The 20,798-nt window shown below is 31.1% G+C and overlaps 1 protein-coding gene across 1 annotated transcript in view; it reads right to left on the reverse strand.

Annotated features, from left to right (window-relative positions):
* The window catches only part of LOC124535311 (lachesin-like), a 79,116-nt gene that overhangs the window by 25,265 nt on the left and 33,053 nt on the right, over nt 1–20,798 (reverse strand). Inside the window, exons 3-4 of the mRNA XM_047111493.1 lie at nt 10,770–10,897; nt 10,410–10,595 (exon numbers count right to left, since the gene is read on the reverse strand). Of these exons, the coding sequence (XP_046967449.1) occupies nt 10,410–10,595; nt 10,770–10,897 (314 nt within the window). The remainder of the gene's footprint in view (nt 1–10,409; nt 10,596–10,769; nt 10,898–20,798) is intronic.

Below are 20,798 nucleotides of genomic sequence, written 5' to 3' on the forward strand. Positions count from 1 at the left end.
AAAATATTTAAGACTAGATGCTCGCCCCGACTCCGTACGAACTAATTTCCTACAAAGTAACTCATTTCGTTTTCCTTAAATTTGAAATCTGCAAAAATAATCGCATAGTTGATTTTATCGATATAAAATAAAGCTATGTTATAATACAGTTTTTTTCACTCAAAAATATTGGCTGCTTATTGATACTCAGTCAGGACAAAAGATTTTAGGTGCCTATAAGTGTGCACAATAAATTCAATAAAATAAAACGTCAGAAATTAGAAGAAACTTGACGTTCATATAAAATATCGTCTAGTTATTTTGAATATTTTTCATTAATTAATTTCGATATTAAAATAAAATGAAAGACATTCATTAAAAAAATAACATTCAAAAATGTTTATTATTAAACTAATAAAAATAAGAAAAACATATGGTGTCTTGACCTTTTAGGTCAAAAGGTAGGAGTTTTAATTCTTTTTAATTTTCGCGAAAAACAATAAACAGATTTTGATTAGCTCTTAGGATATATTCTAGAGTACTTTATATCCATATTCAATGGAACACATATCGTAATACCATAATAGCTCTATGTGACTTTCTTCGTTTAATAAAATCGCTTTTATGAAAAATATGCCTATGTCGGATCTTTTGATAGATTTTTACATAAAGGCTTCGAAACGGACGTCTCATGCCGTCTCATACTACATTCAAAAGTGGCTAACCCTTATGAAAAGGGAAACACGTTACGACACGCACCTGTGGCATAACAAAGGAATGCTGACTAATGCGTCTCGATTTTTTGGCTAAGAAATAATTCACTTGTTGATCCGCCCGCCTCGGCCCGCCAATATCTTGCTGCAAATATTTCGATATTGTATTAACGTTGCATTGTACTCAACTATTTTTATATTGTAAATATATATATTTTTAGTAAGAGATATTAATAATCATATTAAAATATAATTTCCAAGTAAATTATTGAGATAATAGTAGTAGTAGTAAACGTAGAGAAGTAATTACATCACGATACTTAAATCGAGTCGGTTTAACGGGCGACAAAGTAAATTATAAGATAATTCAGTACGAGCTTAAAGATAATCCTATGAACATCGTAAATCCCATATAGGAAGCTGAGCTCCTATATTTTAGGAGTGGTAGAATTTTGGCCGCATTGTTCGGCTTTGTGTTATTATATTAAGGCCGAATAATTGTGTAATAACCGCGGTTTGGAGTTTACATTTCACAAGGTGGATTCCTTAGACTGATAAATTCCTCGGGTTGCAACTAAATGTTTCGTACGACGTTAGTTGTGACAGCGTGGCAACTATGTGTCGAAGAATGTGTTAACGGTGCCAAGATCGAGCATCTTTAGCGGGGATTCCTCTCAGGTCGTAGCTATTCAGATATACGTACCTACGGCTCACTTTGTGGATAAATTAATTTGCTGCTTACAAGCTTCGCATAACATTCTCTATATTAACTTTGAAGTTTCTCTGTTTTATAGGACTTTAAATAAAATTTAAACGCAAGCGTTTTATTACATCAACAATTCCAATAATAACTTTAGCAATTTCCAATTACTAAATTAAGTAAATAAATGTTATCACAACAGTGTAATTAATTCTTTATGACAAGTACTTAAAAATAAAATAAATCCTGATCATATTAAATTTAGCATCTATCGCCCAGATGGGCTCCGATTTAAGCAGTAAACATTCGCAAACGGACTTTAATCCCGGTCATAAAAGTAATCCTAACATAAAGTTACGCGACGATGGACAACATAAGGGTAGGGTATTTTCTCACACGAAGATTTCGAAGTAATTAAGATAAAATGCCAGAATTTTATACGTAACCAGAGCTCTACTCGTTTTTCAACGCTCATACCGGGTTAATCCTCGAGTATGCAATAAAGCTGCTAAAGTATTTGTGTTCCAGGCGAAATTACCCATATTGAAAATACCCTTCAGCGCTAACAGCCGGCTAAAGGCTTATTTAAACATATCCCTACAGTATACAGACGTGCTCCCGCGAATGTTCTTCTATAAACCTAAGTAACTGCTTACATTAAATTCCACGGCGTTCCAAGCCAAGTAGCCTCCAAGTCAATACAGTTTCGATATACTTATAGACTTGCTTCTATTGATTTTCAGTTATAATAACACGCTTTTGTGTAAGTTTCTGTATGAAATATTTATCTTTAAAATTGATTCTTAGTCGAAGTTGGTATAATTGAATTCTGGTAGATTATCAATATCTGTTTGATGTTTATTATTTTGTTACATAAAAGGACATACATTTTTGTAACTATATAGTCGTGTTCTACGATGTATACAAATACCGTGAATAAATTCTTGAAAGATATTTTGAAACATACGTAATCTACTTCGCAGTTATAGCTTGAATTTAAAGCGTATTATGATTTTTTCAAATAGGTTAGAAATATTGATTGATATGAAACGGCAAAAATTTCACTAAACAACCTCATTTAAATTTTGTTCAAAATATCAATTAATATATAAGAAAAAGAAAACATACGTCCTATAAATTCAGTTCAAGTTTTACTCCCTGTTCCTCACTATAGTTTGAAATGGAACTTCAATATATGCAGGTGATATTGTTTTTTCAAAGGTTAATAAATTGTTCTTGAAAACAGTATTTCATAAAATACCAACTTGAAATATTTCAATATTTTTACAACAACGAAAATTGAACGAGTATATTGAATTTAAGCAAAAACAGAAATAATTTTATAAAATCAATTAATTTATGATATTAATTAAATTTACGCTTTATTGAAACAAAATTATTTCAATTTAGTTTTTTCCTAATGAAAATAGTTTACGTATCTAATATTTGACCTTAATATTCACAACATACAAATAACTTTGCAAGCATTTATATTGAAGTATTTGTTTTATCTAATGAAGTAGGTATAATACTTTTCCAAATAATAATAATTTCATATTTATCCTTCGTATTTATCAAACGATATTAATAATATGCGTGTTCTGGCAGCCATTTCTTTTTCATAAACTTAATTACTGAATATAACTTTATACTAATTTGAGTGAACATATATATGTTCTAATAAAAGCGTTTCAAAAAATTATGATATTAAAATAACATCTCATGTACCGTACACGAGAGCTTAGTGTTATTAACGCAAATAAAGACTATTCAAATTAGAGTTGAACTTCTCATGAACAGAAATATAAACAAAGGCACAAGTAAATATAATGAGCATCATTTAAAATAACTGTACTCATTACTATATTCACATAAAAAATATTATTAGATATAAAAAGGTAAATAATTTATTTTTAAGTGAAGACTATTAAAATGAGGTTTAATAATTTAAATATGTAAATTGAACATATTGTTTTTATATATTTTTCAGCTGTTAGGTTAAATTTTGGCTGACATAATACAATAAACTATAAACGATTAAAAAAGCATGGAGTTGGTACTTATAACACTCGCAAAGTAAATAACACATAAGATATGTTCAGAAAAAAATGAGCTTATGAAAATATTGTCTCAAATAAAGTCACGAAAGATAAAGATGAATGTATAAATTTATTCATGTGAATATATTTAAAATATCCATTTAATTCTAAATCGAGTATCACGAAACTTTTCACAATCTTTTTGCAATGTGAAAAATTTGATATATCGACATTTGAACAATGCGTACCATCGGTTCAATGAAACGAGAAAAAGGGTTAAAAAAGGTCATCTATCACGACCCTGTCAACAGGGTTCGCTATCAATGCCACAAAAACAATTTGTAGGTCAATATTTATTTGATTGCCCTCGCTAGGATCACATGACCTCTTTGCTATATTATCTATTTAAGATTAAGACAATAGTACGAGTATTTACTATTTCAATTCATAAACAATGCTCTACTTGAGTACACACACACATCAACACTGCTTTCATGAAAGGGATGCTTGTGTAAAATTACTAGACAGTTATATAATGTGGACAGCTTTGAAAGACAATTAATTTACAGTTGATTTGCGTTATACTTTGTACTTCAAATAATTTATATTTTTTTAAGTAATTAAGCTGTTTCAGTACATATCAGCGAAATGTTTGGAACTTCGAATGTTACGGAATTCCCATTAATACGTGATGAAACTGGGCGATTTCAAATATTTCGACGCTTAGTTTAACAAAGGAAGGCAGTTCGCAGGTGCTTACCGGACACTCGGAATACATAGTATGTAGGTATAGTATGCGCAAGCGTCCCAAGTAGGTACTTTGGAAAATGGAGTTTTAGCAACAACAGCAGCAGCCTGTAAGTTTCCCACAGCTGGGCTAAGGCCTCCTGTACTTTTTGAGGAGAATGTTTTGAATATTTTCCAAAACGCTGTTCCAATGCGGGTTGTTGGAATACACATGTGGCCGAATGTATCACTATTTTATCCTTCACCGCCGAGCACGAGATGAATTATACACACAAATTAAGTACATGAATATTCAGTGATACTTGCCTGGGTTTGAACCCGCTATCATCGGTTAAGATGCACGCGTTCTAACCACTGGGCCATCTCGCTTCTTGGAATTTTAAAGATATGTCATAAATTTATAATGGTACTTAATCATTGAGGTCTTTCATATAATAGGTAATCGAATAAAAATGTAGGTAAATTCTTATTGCTTGTACAAAAATACAAAGTATTACTGTTTGACGGATAGTCTGAATGTGAATGGTGGGTGGTACCTACCCAGAACGCTTGCCCAAAGCCAACACTTTATAACGATGTCGAATAAACAACATCATTTCAGCGTCGTAGTAAGGCATAAATAAACGCGACATATATACATACTATAAAAATGAATTCGTATTTCTCTTGGTCATGCAATAACTTGAGAACGACTTTGCTGATTTCATTCGCTGTATTTCCTAGTTTGCTAATATTTTAGAGTCAGTTTTCGGAAGGAAAAATTAATATCCTTTTAAAAGCTGTGCATCATCCTTAACTTTTATTGGAAATATTCAAAAAACTTAGGAACATATGAGCTATCTAAAAGCATTACAATTGACACTATTTTTTTTTTAATATTATTATTTTATTTTTTATTCTTATCTCAATCAAATGGATTATCATAACTAAGGTAGAGCAAGGTCTTTGGGGCGTCTAATATAATATGATATACTTAAGTATAGCTGTACGATTTCATTTGAAATAAACATAGAACTATTTTTTATTATTATTTTAAAGGCTAACACTGTTCGTTACAAACAAAAGAATTGTGTTGGGCCCGAATGCGGATCAAACCCATGTCGAAACTATCGTCAATGTTTCACTCATGTTGAATGAATGATAATAGAACACTTTCTTCATATTATAACAAACGTACTATAATCACTACATGTTACAAAACAAAGTCCACTGCTGCGTCTCTGTCTGTCAGTTCGAGATAAACTCCTTAACTACTAATCGGATTTTCATGCGGCTCACTAATAAACAGTGATTCATGAGGAAGGTTTAAGTATATAATTTGTTAAAGTTTTTGCGTAAATAAATTGAAAGAGAATGACAATTTTTAAGCATGTCGGAAAATAGTAACAAATGTAAATCAAAGGTAAAATATAAAAAAACTCATGTACACCCGCGCGATGCTGGGTCGGTGAGCTAGTAATAATCAATTCTTTACGTTTATATGTTATTAATAAAGAAAACGATACGGCATAAATATACTAAATATTCAATTAAACTGAGAAATATCATATTCCCTAAATAAAATAACTTGGCATTAATAATAATAATTTTGTATTATGTTTAACAAATAAAAACAGATTAAGGGATGTATTTTAATAACGCTTAAATTAATTCGCAATTGTTGTACATATCTGCTTCTATAATTAGAATTGTTTTATTCCAGATTTTTAATTAAACTGTATACTGTTTGCATTTAATATGCCTATAACTTCTTTCTCTCTGTTTATTACAACCAATCAAATAAAAAAAAACAACAAACAAAAGCTAACGCTCAGGCATTTATATTTGGTTCGCTTACTAGCAAAGAGAAAAATTCTGTAAACAATTTCTACTTGTGTGGAAGGAATGTTAATTGTGCTCTTTCACTTAAAAAGTCCTGACCGCTCCCATGTAAAGTTAGCAAATACGTAAGCTGGAAAAAATATAAAGAGAAAAACAATGTTCGCATACTTAAGTGTTCCATCTAACATCTTTTTACTTTGAAAATATTTGTGTAATTGTGCGGGTTCTCACAAATTTACTTTTACACTTAACAAATGTTATATCCCCGCTGTTCAAATATAAAAAAAAAAACCTCTTTATGTTGCGTTGTTGTACGGAACCTAAGCAAATACAGTGCGGGTGAGAGAGATGAGCAATCTGTCTCTCGGGGTTCTGTCAATACGTACACATTATAAGGCATAGATACGCAACCATATTTTAAATAAAAAATGCTCTATATTCACGCGGATAAAAAGTTGGCTTTTAAAAGTAGAAGAGGAAAGAATTTCGCTCGGAGCAGCGTATTCTGAATAGTAAGTATGGCCTGGATCGACTTATATTAAATATGTTAAAATGTGAAATATTTAAAAAGGAATGCACTTTTAAATAAACTACAATGTTAAAACCGTAAGTTTGAAGACAAATACCTAGAAGCTTTTCAGTATAAGGTAGTAAGAAATATCAACTTGCAAAACTATTCGATTTGAATATAAGAATAATAAAGTCGGCTCCACGATTTTTAGTCACTCGGTAAAACAAACACGCCCCGCACGAACTACAAACGACGACATTACAAAAGCAGTGAACATTTGGAAAGTTTGTTTCGCATGAAGATGTCGTGGCCACATTCCGACCTTTGCGAACGCTTGCATTCCTTGACGACATTCCACACCCCGTCACTAGATCTGTCAACCTTACCCACAAAGGTAAATAACCTAATAAGTGTCCACCTCACATATCTGAAAGTACAAACCTGGAACTCTAACTATCCATATATTGAGAAGGTAATCTACTTTGAAGCAACCTAAGCTAGTTATATATAACAAGCATTAGTATATATACAAACTTTTTGGCATATTTATATAGTCAAAGTTTAGTAGCAAGAGTCTCCCGCTCATACAATATTTTGATGTAAAGATCACGTTGATCTGTTGCTGCGTAAAAGCAACAAACATTTTTGCATGCATAATGTTAATACGGATTAAAACGTGAAAAACGTAATTGTATATTTAAGGTCGGACCCACACGTTAGATTTGTTATCCGACTCTCTAATTCAATGGCCAGACCGACCGAACAACGCGCACGTGCGATTGTTTGCATTAAGTTCCTAAACTCGGCAATCTTACAAAAGTCGAAACCGACTCAAATTAAAGCTTACGCTACTACATAATAAATATATGGCTATTATGCCTTTGACAACTGAAACAGCTACTTTACCATACGAATAAACCGGACACACCTCTGACACATTCTATACAAACGTTAAATTTCAAACATACTGTTAGAAAGTGTGCGACATAACAACGATGTGTAATCCAATGTAAGGGTCAGGGGGTCAATTCTACTAACATATAACAGTTATGACATTCAAAGCAACTTTGACTATTTCTCACAAAAATGTACAAAAGCCTAATCATATTTAAGGGGTATTTCTATTTATTAATATCGGTTGTGAAACGATCATGAGTATATTCCGATCTAACTTCGATCGAGTCTCAACTGGTTAGATAGCTAATTTACGTGAATAGTAAATAATCGTCTCGAGACCATTCTCGATGATCAATATTAAGACGTTACATTCTAATAAAGCTATGAAATGAACATACTTGTATTCAATTAAAAATTTCATTATTAAAATTAATATTATTAATAATTATATTATCTAATTTATAAACTAGACAATAAAATTATGACTAATTACTTCATGAAACTTCTGGCAGTCTCCCTAAAATTATTTTAAACGCTAAAGTATTTGTTTTTGTATAATCAATCATAAACGACTTATCAAATTATATTGGAATTGGTAGAAGTCGATTATGTCAGGGCTGAAACTTATTATAATTCAGATACTTCTGTTTATACATTTGAAAAAATAATATTCTGTAAGTACCTATCTACAAAAAGACCTAATAAACTGGCGTAGCTAATAAGTCATAGGTAGAATACCGTCTGACGCACGTAGGATTGATGGACTGTCCTTAACTGACGTTAAAACATACAACTCATCAGCCAAAGATTGCGGAAAAGTCAAACCTAAATATGCCATGTTAAAGTAGAATCACACAAGAACTTTAGAATCGCCATTTACAAGGAATATTAAATTAACAGAACCACAGTTCTGAATGTAGATTCTATTGTGAAAATCCGACAAGATATTCTGACTAGTTACTCTCTTCATATTAAAATTTGAAATATTTTAATTAAATGCATATTTCTGAGATATATGCATTCATATTTTTATTAGCAAAACAAAAAAATTACAATATAATAAAAGTTACTTAGTTTTTCAGTTGAAGCGGTACCATTCATATTTATGACAGAGTTAAAACCTTATTATTTTATAAATTAATATAAATTGATTCAGCGATAATTAAAAGTCAACGAGAATCGTTCATAATGCGATTTAATCGAGATTCGGCACTCAAAAGCAAGCTGTCGATTGAAATGGTTTGCATAAATTTTAATATTAGCTACAATACTCCGAAATTCAATGATCTGAAAATGAATATAAATACTATGCATTATTTTATTTTAAGTTATGAAAATCTCTTTAAAAAATACATGGTTACTGATTCAGAGATTCGAATTTCGTGTTTATATTTTAATTTGGGTCTATTTGAAAGACAAAATCAGGTTTTTTTTTTTCAAAATAGAAGTATTATTCTTATTAATTTTCAAAAAGTAATTTGTATGTTAGAGAAAGTCTATGCTAACCTAGTATATCCCTTATAATATCGGAATACCATCCCAACAAATTATGACGGATAAGGTATATAATGTGTTTGCGGAAACACTCTTACAACTTACATATTTACACGGGGCTGCTAGCCATGCCCAAAATTCGGTATAGCTAAATACTTCAAGCATTTATGAAGCAAATTTTGTATAACAAATCAATAACTGATCCAAATCTCAAATTAAGAAACTTATAGTAAGAAACATATCGTATTGATTAATTTAAAAAAATATAGGCGAAATAACATAACAATATATTTAAGAGATAACAGTATATCAAATTGAACCAATAGGAGCCGACACGATGTCGCTCAATTAAATTATGCATTTGCTTTTAGAATAAAATGCCTTCTCAGTAAAAAGCAATATCTTTTTTCTAGTATTTCTTCTAAAGAAATCAGACGCATTAAGATTGGAATAGATCGCCTCGCTAGCATATGCTTGCTCGGTATAATATATAAAGAAACGAACACATTACATTTTTTAAATTTATTTTAAAGCAATAACTCTTATTGCAAAACAAAAATCGCATATCGTAATCTAATAAGGCAGAATCATTTACCAAGTTTAAGAAAACGGTTCTTCCATCCCATACTGTCGATATCATACTAACCTTAACTTATAACATGCCATGCTCAATGAGCCCTATTAATGGTATGGTATTATGATCTATTCCCAATAGTCATAAGCCTGGGAAGCTAAGATAAACAATGACATCTGCCTCCTGAACGCTGACCAAGCTATAAGTAATTACCTAAGTGCTCGTGAGCTCGACTTACCCCTGGGAAATTCTAAAATTACTAACCCATATTCCTAAAAGCGTATACGTCTACTGCAAAATAATTAAATTTAAAAACACTCGCAACAAACATCACCTGATGCCGGCTACCATGTAATATAACACAACAAGAAATCAATAAAACAAAGTAATATTCCTTATCAAGTGTATACCTCATGTATGATATATTGTCGTATCGTAATAACAATTTTGAACTGTTTTTGAAACTTTGCAAGTATATTTTTCCAAATTTCCACCGGTTTTTAAAATTTTAGAATTTACCTACTATATAAGATGTATGAGAACTTTTAAGAAATCCTAGTCCTCTTTCGACCTTTCTTGAGGATTCTCAATTATCGACGACACTTCTCAATCATAAACTGGTTGAACATCTTATTCCGAACGACCAGAAAGAATTAAGAATTCCTAATAACTTAGTCTTGAACCAATCATCAATGAAAAATACGAATATATCTTGGCGACGGCTTAATATAATATAATTTAAACATAAAACATTGTGTTTATTGTGTTGTTAATTTTACAATGCCCATAAAGGGCACGTTAAAACTATATAATTAATAAATTTAACGTAGCAAAAACTATAGATCGTTCGTTGATCTATTGATATTATTATTTTATTTATTTTTAATGGAATGATGATAAATCATTGTAATACAAATTCTTACACAAAAATTACCTGACTTTTCATTGGGTCGGTGTTTATCTGACACATATAAGTGCCAGAGTCCTTAGGCTCCACGTTGCTGATGTACAGCTTCCAAGTGTTGTGGCCATTGTGTGTGACTGACAGCCTCGGGTTGAGGGTCACCATATGCGTGTGTATCGCTAGAATCGTTTTTGTGTCTGATTTGATCCAGGCCACCTACAAAAATATACTCATCGATGTATCAATAACGTCACATGAGGTTATATTAGCTCTAGTCAAGTCAAGTTAAGTCACATACTCTAGAAAATTCTAGAAGTTTTGAAGATTAATGTATCAAGAGTAAGATTACAATGGATTGGATTTTTTCACTGGGGTTTTAGAAATACATACCTTATATGCACCTAGATGGTTGACGGTGCATGTAAAATGAACGTCCCACCCTTGCGCGACGGTAATATTTTCCAACGGGGAGAGAAATTCCGGCTCCACCTCGCTATAGCCTGACCCTTGCATCTGACCTGCAATACAAACGTTAAGTTATCACTTTAATATCAGAGCTGCGCTTGCAATAAACTTGACTATAGCTGGCCGTCCACAGTTCATACTGGGGCCGAGCGAAGTTGCGAGCAAAACAACACTACAATCTTTCGCTCTTAAGAATTACAAATGTTAAATGTTATTTCAAAATTATAAACACTAAACGATACTTTTTCTGAATAAAATCGATACAAAAATAAAAAAAAGATTCATTCAATTAATATTATATCAACAACCATTCATCATTCTATGTTTTCTTTACCGATTAAGTTTCAATAATCACGGGCTTTCGACGCAGCGATTTCTGAAAACTAATTAACAAAAAATGTTTCGAAGAGCAACGCTACGCATGCTATGGATAACTCGTTTTATTATTTTGTTATTCTTGTTGTAGCAAGGGGAGAAGTTAATTTAATTGGTGTTAATTTAACTCTAATTCAAGTTATATGGAAAGTTTTAATATTTGGAATATTTGGCGCTATTTCCAACGTTCTGGCTGCTAATATTTATGGATATAGGTTTTACATTAATTATTATATAATAGTGCCGTTTAGGTTCATGCGCTTTAGGCAGAGTTCGCATTGAGCTTATGATTATAAATAACAGATTAATTTTAACATTGTACGTTTTCATATTATAACATTTTTTAGACACATGTTTTTAATACTATTAATTCTATAAGTTAATTTATTTAATACTTATGTCCCCTATTTAAATGCCTTTTTATAGGTGAATATTATTTTATGACTCAATAAACTTGGTAAAGAAAAAAATCCTGAATTCAAGTCAAATGGCTTAATTAATCTTCACCATTAGAAGGTAGCGTAATGCAAAATTTAAGGATCCTTTTTACAGCAAGATTTCTGTTGTACCCGCGTCCCGCGCAGAACAATTATCAAATGAATGAATCAGCTTTATTTTCCACGTAGCCAAATTCAAACAAAAGGAATACAGGTTGAATTGGCCTTTCAAATCTGTTTAAATCAGGTCAGGCTTGCACAAACAAAAGTAAAATTGCTGACGTTACCATACTGATTTCGATTTTTGCAATCATGGGTTTATTTCTATGTATATATGTAATTAAAACATCACTTGTCAATATAAAATATACCATCGAGATACTTATATCTAAACCTTTTTATATGAATAAATAGTTAAGCAATTTATTTTGTTTTTATAAGATGATATAATATTTAATATAAAATGTATCGATAGTAAATGGCCAGTACATTATTATCGTTTTATTTACAGTGTTAATAAACCTTTTTCTTTATCAAATGCCTAGACAGATAACTGCCTGCCTGCCTGCTGATATTTTTTTCGCCTCGTGTAAATTACGTATTCGTTTCCGTAAGGTTCTTCACAATGAACAGATAGCAATTAGTATCTGCCATTTGAAATCGACCAACCGTTGTACGAACACCCGTGATTTGGTTTTCGGCATTCGGCCTTCGGTGATTAGGGACGGGTTCGCTTAAAAAGGGTCACACTAAATGTCCCATACTGTGACATCAAAACGATTAATGGCTTCGTGCGGGTTTCGGAACTCCGAATATTTTCGTTCAATTCGGCTAATGCGGAGCTCGGATCTCACTTTTTATACTTTTTACCGGCCTCAATTCTAAGCCTGGATGAATTATAGAATGATATATAACTTTGGACTCTAGTTTTATCTACATAGTTTTAATTAATTACATTTTTGTTATTCGAAACTTTTAACCGTAGATTGTAATATAGTATGAAAAATCGAAGCGATTTTGATGTGCGAGTTTTCCTCTAAATCTTAATAAAAATTAAAACAAAAAGAAAAACAAATATTGTTTAATAAATAAATAACAATCGTATTTTTATACACGGTTGTTTATAAAAACATATTTTATAAACATTGTATCGCTCGCGATTGTTCCCCTATGTGTTTTTACAGTATCTTTAACTACATGTAGCATTAGTATATGTTTCAAACGTGATGTGACATTTTAAAAATGAAACAAACTTATAAGACGGTTATTTTACCATACTTCATTACCATTTGGTAGTTAAAATATATATATATTTCCTATAATTAATGCCTCATGCTTCGAGATGAATCGACAAATCACTTTGATTTCATTTATATAATTGACTAGTTATCGCCGGCGTATTTGATCGTGATTTAGATAATAGTCGTCAGGTGTTAGAAGTAAAAATGTAGCCTATATCTGTCCTTGAGGTTCGAGGTTGCTTCATACGAGTACGTCAATGGTTTGTCTGTGACAGACCAGCACACAGACAAAGTAACTAACAGTACAACTACAGGCAGAAGGGATCTAACATCTTAGATGCTAAGGTTGCTTGCTCATTGGTGTGATGTAAGGAATGGTTATATTTCTTACAGCGTCTGTGTCAAGGACCTGTGATGACTTACCATCAGGCCCACTTGCCGATCCACCTACCAATTACATAAAAAGTTACTTTCACATTTATAATATTAATATAAATTAGTATAGATAGAACTGCAAGATTATTTTTTATTAGATTGGATTAGTAAATTATTTGTCATTTATAATAACTTCATATATAAACTAATTATTAAACAAACAATATAATAAATACATCTAATATTTTCTTGCCAAGCGCACTTCGTATTTTGTTTATTAATAAAGTCGCTAGTTAAACGAATAATCTTTGAACTGTTTCAAATGAATCACAAAAGCAGTTATTAAAATACCAACGTTCAAATGTGTTCAAGTTGTTTCATTTAAAATGAATTATGGAATCATTAACATATTAAAGCGATGCATTTTATCAATTTTAATTACAATTTGATCTGTTCGTATGAAATTAATGCGAGATCGAATGCGGCGAATTCGGCATCATTATCCTGCCCGCATCTATTAATCCCTTAACTGACCAATGATCCTCACCTTGTGTTTATACCACAAGCTATAGAACCAGATCGATTTCAATAAAACATTAATTTATGACATTTCTATAAAAAATAACAGATACATTTGCACTGATGTTACATCTATATCAATTGACGACCTCCGTAGTCGAGTGGTGTGTACACCGGTTTTCATGGGTACGCCACTCTGAGGTCCCGGGTTCGATTCCCGGCCGAGTCGATGTAGATTACCATTAGTTTTCTATGTTGTCTTGGGTCTGGGTGTTTGTGGTACCGTCGTTACTTCTGATTTCCATAACACAAGTGCTTCAGCTACTTACATTGGGATCAGAGTAATGTATGTGATGTTGTCTCATATTTACTTATTTATTATTTATTTATTATTATTTATTATTATTAATTGATATGATGGCATTAAACATAGCTAATTATCGTCAAAGTCTATGTATATATATAATTCGAACTCTTAGGATTTGATATTTGCAAAACCCATCCGCGGCGGATGTCTTTATATTAAGAAGATATCTTTACTATTTTATTCGTATGTTACTGATATTTTAGATATATAAGGTAGCTGAGAGCTGAGATGGCCTAGTGGTTAGAATGCGTGCATCTTAACCGATGATTGCGGGTTCAAACCCAGGCAAGCACCACTATATATGTACATGTGCTTAATTTGTGTTTATAATTCATCTTGTGCTTGGCGGTGAAAGAAAACATCGTGAGGAAACCTGCATGTGTCTAATTTCATCAAAATTCTGCCACATGTGCATTCCACCAACCCGCATTGGAACAGCGTGGTGGAATATGTTCTAAGCCCTCTCCTTAATTGAAGAGGCCTTATTTCAGCAGTGGGAAATGTACAGACTGTTACATTACTTTACTTTAAGGTAGCTTCTTACTTTAATTGGGAATATAATCTTTCAAAATTTACTTTCTAAATGTATTTTTTATGGTATACAAAAGATTCCTATGGAAATTTCTCGGGAAATTTGGATGCTGCAAAACTTGTAGATAAAAAAGCCCTTGAGGTATTTGAATCGTTATTACCCTTTATGAGTCCTAAGGGTGCTATAATCTTAGATCCTTTTCTTACAATGCCACTACACACATTGGGAAAGGTGTCCTTACCATTACACCTTACAAATTAAGATTTAAAAAGTGATTAAAAATATAATTGATTGAGAAAGTTTGGTAACTCTATTTGGTGCTGTTTGAGTATATTTATAGATCTATTCACTCACGAAGGCAATCCCCTCCGCGGAAAGTTATTGAATCATCTTTTGAAATTTATCACTAAATTGAAATCTGTGCCAAAGTATGTGAAATATTATTTTTAACTCCTTCGACATTATGAAATGCCTCAAAAAAGTAATATCAAAGCTAATGTAACGCACGCCACAAATACAATAAAACTAATAAATTATGAAATGCGTTAAATTAAAAATTAATCAGGTATCATGCAATTACACGACGGACGAAACTGAAAAGGTCGTTTCTCACGGAATGTAAATATTATTAAATATACCTATATTTTATAATTATATGACTACCTACGTATTATAAAACCAATTCCCCCGGCCGTGTCTGTCTGTTTATATGTCTGTGTGATTTTCATGCCATTTTCACTAATACAAAGAGGGATTCATAAGGAAGGTTTAGGTATATAATTCATTAAGGTTTTTATGTCAATAAGTTGAAATACAATAACAACTGTTAAACATTTCGAAAAAAAGCAACAAAAAAATATAAATTTATTTTTAAAAAAAACTTAGGTTCACCCGTGTGATATTTATAATTGTATCTATTATTGCATATTTAATATGTAATTATCTAAAAAATTCAATACGTATTCTCTGTGAATATTAAAAAAATGATGATGATATAAAAGTATGATTAATTCAATTTTAGTTTCAGTTTACTGTTTCCAGAGTGTAAAATGAGCTGAAAATTAAAATTAAGTCAACTCAATGGCATTTAACGTGTTCACGGATCACAGGCTGATATGAAATAATGTATATGGGCCTAGATAAAAAATTAAATGTCCAATTTTATTTAAAAACAAAAGCATACATTATAAATTTAAATCATTGTATTTAACCTATGTAAATATTCAAGAGGATTGAGGTTACCTTTTTCCTATTTCGGATTTTAAATAATTTATAATTTAAAGATTATTTTATGGAGATGAATAATGTAGAGCAGGTGAATCTTGAATGAAGATCAAAAATTTAAATCTGAGCAAGTACTAAAGAATTTTGTACAATTGTACTGATGTAGATTTTTTATTGAAATTAAATCATTGATAAGTTTTATGAATAATTTATTGTATAAATATTATGCAATCTAATCAACGCACTTTTAGTTGTACGTCATTTTAAATATAGAAAGGGGAAAGCTTACATTGGTGAGAGATTTAGTCAAACCCTTGAATCAATTCAATCCAAAATATGCATGTTTTACCAAAATATTTTTTTAGCAGTATTAAGACACGCGGCCCACCGTACTAACAAAACATTGAATGCTCGATTCAATATTTACTATATATGCTAAATACACAATTGTCATTTACTTTTTAAACTGGTTTCATGCTGAATCATTAACTTGAAAAGTTGTCGTTAACGGTGCATTTAACCGCGAAGAACCAGATAAAAGCTAAGTGTATTGCAGTGTAATGTATAAGTACACTTATACTGAAAGGAAATATATAGCGTATTATGTACAATGTGTAATTTTATCAAGACAATATTTAACTTAATTATCAACTAATTGAATAATTATCTCAACTATTCATTGAGAATTATAAAGTTCTTTTAGGCGTTTTGGTCCCATGAGTCCCTATTAAACTGTCCCCGGTCGGATTGTCGTCCGATTTAATTATGAGAATAAGGGAACACTTATGGCATCTGTGTCGTATATTTACACCGCTTAGAATTTTAATACTGTTCCAAATAAACAAACAAAAAACATTCCATGCACAAATGGAAGGAAATGTTTGCGTGCTCTGCAGTAATTATTAATATGAAATTTATAATAGTTACTTATGATTATCGATTAATATCGTCATAGACTATCTGAAAATGCAAGAGTAAAGATTTTACTGCCCTATATATACATATTTATTTCTGTCGATAATATCGACAAAAATAAGTATCTGGGATAACAATATCATGTATATTCACAATAACATTGATCACTTTGATAAAATCAGTGATAATCATTGTATATGCACTAGAAGTAAGGATAAGCTTATAACGCCAAATTTTCGACTCCGCAAAGTCAATAAATCTTTCTTGGGGCAAGGTATCCATTTCTATCCTATAATAAAATTCCGCAGACATTTTTAACTTTACCGTCTCGTAAATTCAAATCGTTTATAAAAAATACATTGGTGAAAAAGGCGTATTATTCGATACAAGATTTTGTAGATGATAAAAAAGCGTGGAATTAATACCTGTTGACTTCCAGGCAGGATATATTAATTTAAATAATTGCATTAATTAACATGACTGTATTTTTTTAAATGTTGAAAAAGAGTAACTACTGAGTTTCTCGTCGGTTCTTCTCGGTAGAATCTACTTTCCGAACCGGTGGTAGCTTCACTTAATTGTTAAATGACGATTCAAAAGTGCTTGTAAAAGCCTACTTGAATAAAGTATACTTTGATTTTGATTTTGTTTTTGGAACCAAAGTTGTAGCGAATACTCGTTTGTTACTATGATATATTCGGTATAATCGATAGCTTTTTTGGGTAGTTAGACAGTTAGATATATTGTGTCTGAAATTAATGAGCATGTCGTGATCACGGTTGCGGGCACCAAGTTCGCGTTGTGAACGTGCAAACGTTTGATTTTCTCGCCTGTTTACGCATTTCACGCATGTTCACACCTTGTTCTCTGTTTCGAGTCGGTAGTGTCCACGTCAAAGGGTTAAGATGTCACGAGCCAAGAGATAATGCTTACGCGCACAATTAGGTGGCGTTTATTTGTAATTAAAAAAAGTATGATGCTATGAAATAAATCTCTTACAGATTTCCAAATATTAGGACATACTTTTCCAGTGTTTATTTAATTTGCAATTTTTGGGTTTGTCAGTTTGCTTTAGGTCGAGATGATTCAATGTTTAGAAAGCGTGAATCTTAACCAACTTGTGAGTTCAATCACTTTTGCATCACTATTTCGTGTGTTTTCATCATGTGTTTTATTTGTCCCTATAATACATCTCGTGTTCGGTGGTGAAAGAAAAATACTGTAAGAAACTTGCATGTGTCTAATTACAATCAAATTCTACCACCTATGTACCCAGACGAAAGAAATCTTGAACAATCAAAGGACAAGGCATTTTGTATAAAATCAACAGTGTACATACACATTTTTTTGCTGTTATATTATTAATTTATTATACACACACACTCATCACTCTATCTTGACGGTAATATATCGTCGTAACATGCTTCACGTAACTGTGTTTTCACGCCTTAAACGTGTTTTCGCGCCTCAGACCTGCGTAAACCTACCAAGTAACACAGTAGATTGTTCAGTTTGTCGTAAACAAAACGGAGTAAAACTAAGTAGGTACTTGGTAAAACTAGTACTAGGTTTATAATCATGTTCGATTTATCGTATTATAATTCAACAAAACTAAAACGTATTTATAATATCGATATTTTGTAACACTATTAAAACTATTATTAACTATTGTAAGACAACAATAAAAACCGAATTATTTGTAGCTTGCAAATAATAATTATAACAGTAGGTACTTACCTAGATACTATAATATAACTAGCTGTTATAATTTTTGGTGTTTAAAATATGAAATATATATTATATATAAGCTTAGAATACATTTATTACAAGGCAACATTCCGAATGTCGGCATATGAAGATAATGGAACAAAACAGCTTAAATTTCGTAGTTTCGGTAAAGACGGGCTTTATGCGAGCCACTGCACGCGTTAGACCAAGTGTAGCAAATGAAAATTAATAACCCAGTCCGAAGCCTGTTTTATCTGTACACTGATGCTGAAGCCGTTTTTAAAACTTTTATATAAAATATTTATTATAAAAATATTACGTACATATATCTTATTTATAATATTTTTGTTATTTATACAAAGACGATATATTATTGAGTATAATAATACTTTATTTTTGTTTGATTTTTGGAGTGTTTTTTTTTTTGTTCTTAAAACGCAATAACTTTTTTTTTTAATTTAGGTCATAGTTTTTATACGTAATAATATAATGTTCAATTATGTACTACTAAAATCTTTTTATTTGATATCATGTACAATGTCCAATATAAAACAATCATAGATCCCATAAATTTAATAATATTAATTGTTGGTCAAATATGGTTTCTGTCGGTGCGTGCATCTGTGGAAACCACAGGATGTATTTTAATTAAACTCAACATTTCGATGGTATACACTTTCTGTCCCAAACATTTTTAGAAAACGAAGTCTTTCCGCACATATAAAATAGTAAAAGACGCGATTTTATGCCAAAATATAACAAATAAACATATATTCCCGGAAATTCGTAAATTTTATTATTTTTATGACATTTTAAATCATATAAGAAAGTAAATTTCAAAGATAACACTAAATAGTTTTTATATTTGTCTTCATAGTATGCAACTTCACAAACAACAGTTTTGAAGTGAAAATAAAATCTTAATCTTATTTTTACATCACCAGTTTCGAACGCACTAGCTGTTAAGAAAATAATAAATTAAATAAAAAAAAATCAAGTAATTAAAATAAAATTTTACGGCATCGAGCAAATGGGATATCATAACATTTCACACCGTCGAACGAACTTTTTATTCCCGACTAGAAATTAATAACTCAAGGCAATGGCTGGCCGCTAAGTTTAACGAGCCACGACCCCGTTTATCTTGATCTACGACCAAGAGCTACATAGAGCTTATGAAGTCACGAATTAAGGATTAAAATTTTTAAATTCATTTCATGGTTTGTCATGAAAAACAACAGGATGAACACGAACTTGAAACAGAAAACATTTTTTTTTTTCAAATTGTGATAATAATTTAAGACATGTTTCGCATCTAAAAATGCGCCAATTATAAATAAAATATAATTCCCTTTTTTGTTCTTTTTTTTTCAAATGTACTTTACAATGTACATTTTAATATTTTAGAGGTGTACAGTTAGTGGCATGTGTTGAATAATATAAATTGAACAGTATTCCGCACAAGATATAGGCCGCTACGAGCAACTCACCTAGCTAACTCGTAACTCTCTTGCCGACATGACGCTTACTAATATAATACTATTAATACTAATAAGAAATCAATAACTTTCGTTATTATTACTATAATGTATAGTACAATTGTTGCAAATTTATTATATTGCTTGGTAATGAATAAATAAAATATAAAAGAAAAATAATTTGATGATGTAAAAAAAGACTTGCGTTTTGCACTTGATTACGACTATTATAACGCGGAGTGGAACTATAATGTACTTATAAAAACTTGAGTCAAAAAAGCTAATGTTGTATGTATACAAATATAAAGAAACGTACGGCGCGTTTTAATATAAACTAAGTATACAAAATATAAAAGCATTTTATTACAATTTTCATATTACTGGCACGTATTATTTTCATTCTTATACGAAACCGAGCATTCAAGTATGTAAGTTCTAAGCAATATGATCAAGTAATATATATAACACACAGTAATACTCACTTTTAATATACGCGTATTTCGTATCTAATATCACACCTATTCGAAGCATAAGCTTGAACAAGTTTTAATCAAAATATATCATTGTACGCATTTCGTATTTGGTTGGCACTGTATCCGATTACGTATTCCAATTATTCAGTATTTCACGCCCATCGACGCCTATAATTACATTCTGATAGAATTGCATTAAATCCGCAATGCATTCATTTACTAATTTCCATACAATTTATCCAATGATTAGCCTTAATTCGGTGGCGTTTTTAATGTGTCTATCAATTACA

Source organism: Vanessa cardui, chromosome 14 (genome assembly GCF_905220365.1).
Source record: "Vanessa cardui chromosome 14, ilVanCard2.1, whole genome shotgun sequence".
Taxonomy (NCBI): Eukaryota; Metazoa; Arthropoda; class Insecta; order Lepidoptera; family Nymphalidae; genus Vanessa; species Vanessa cardui.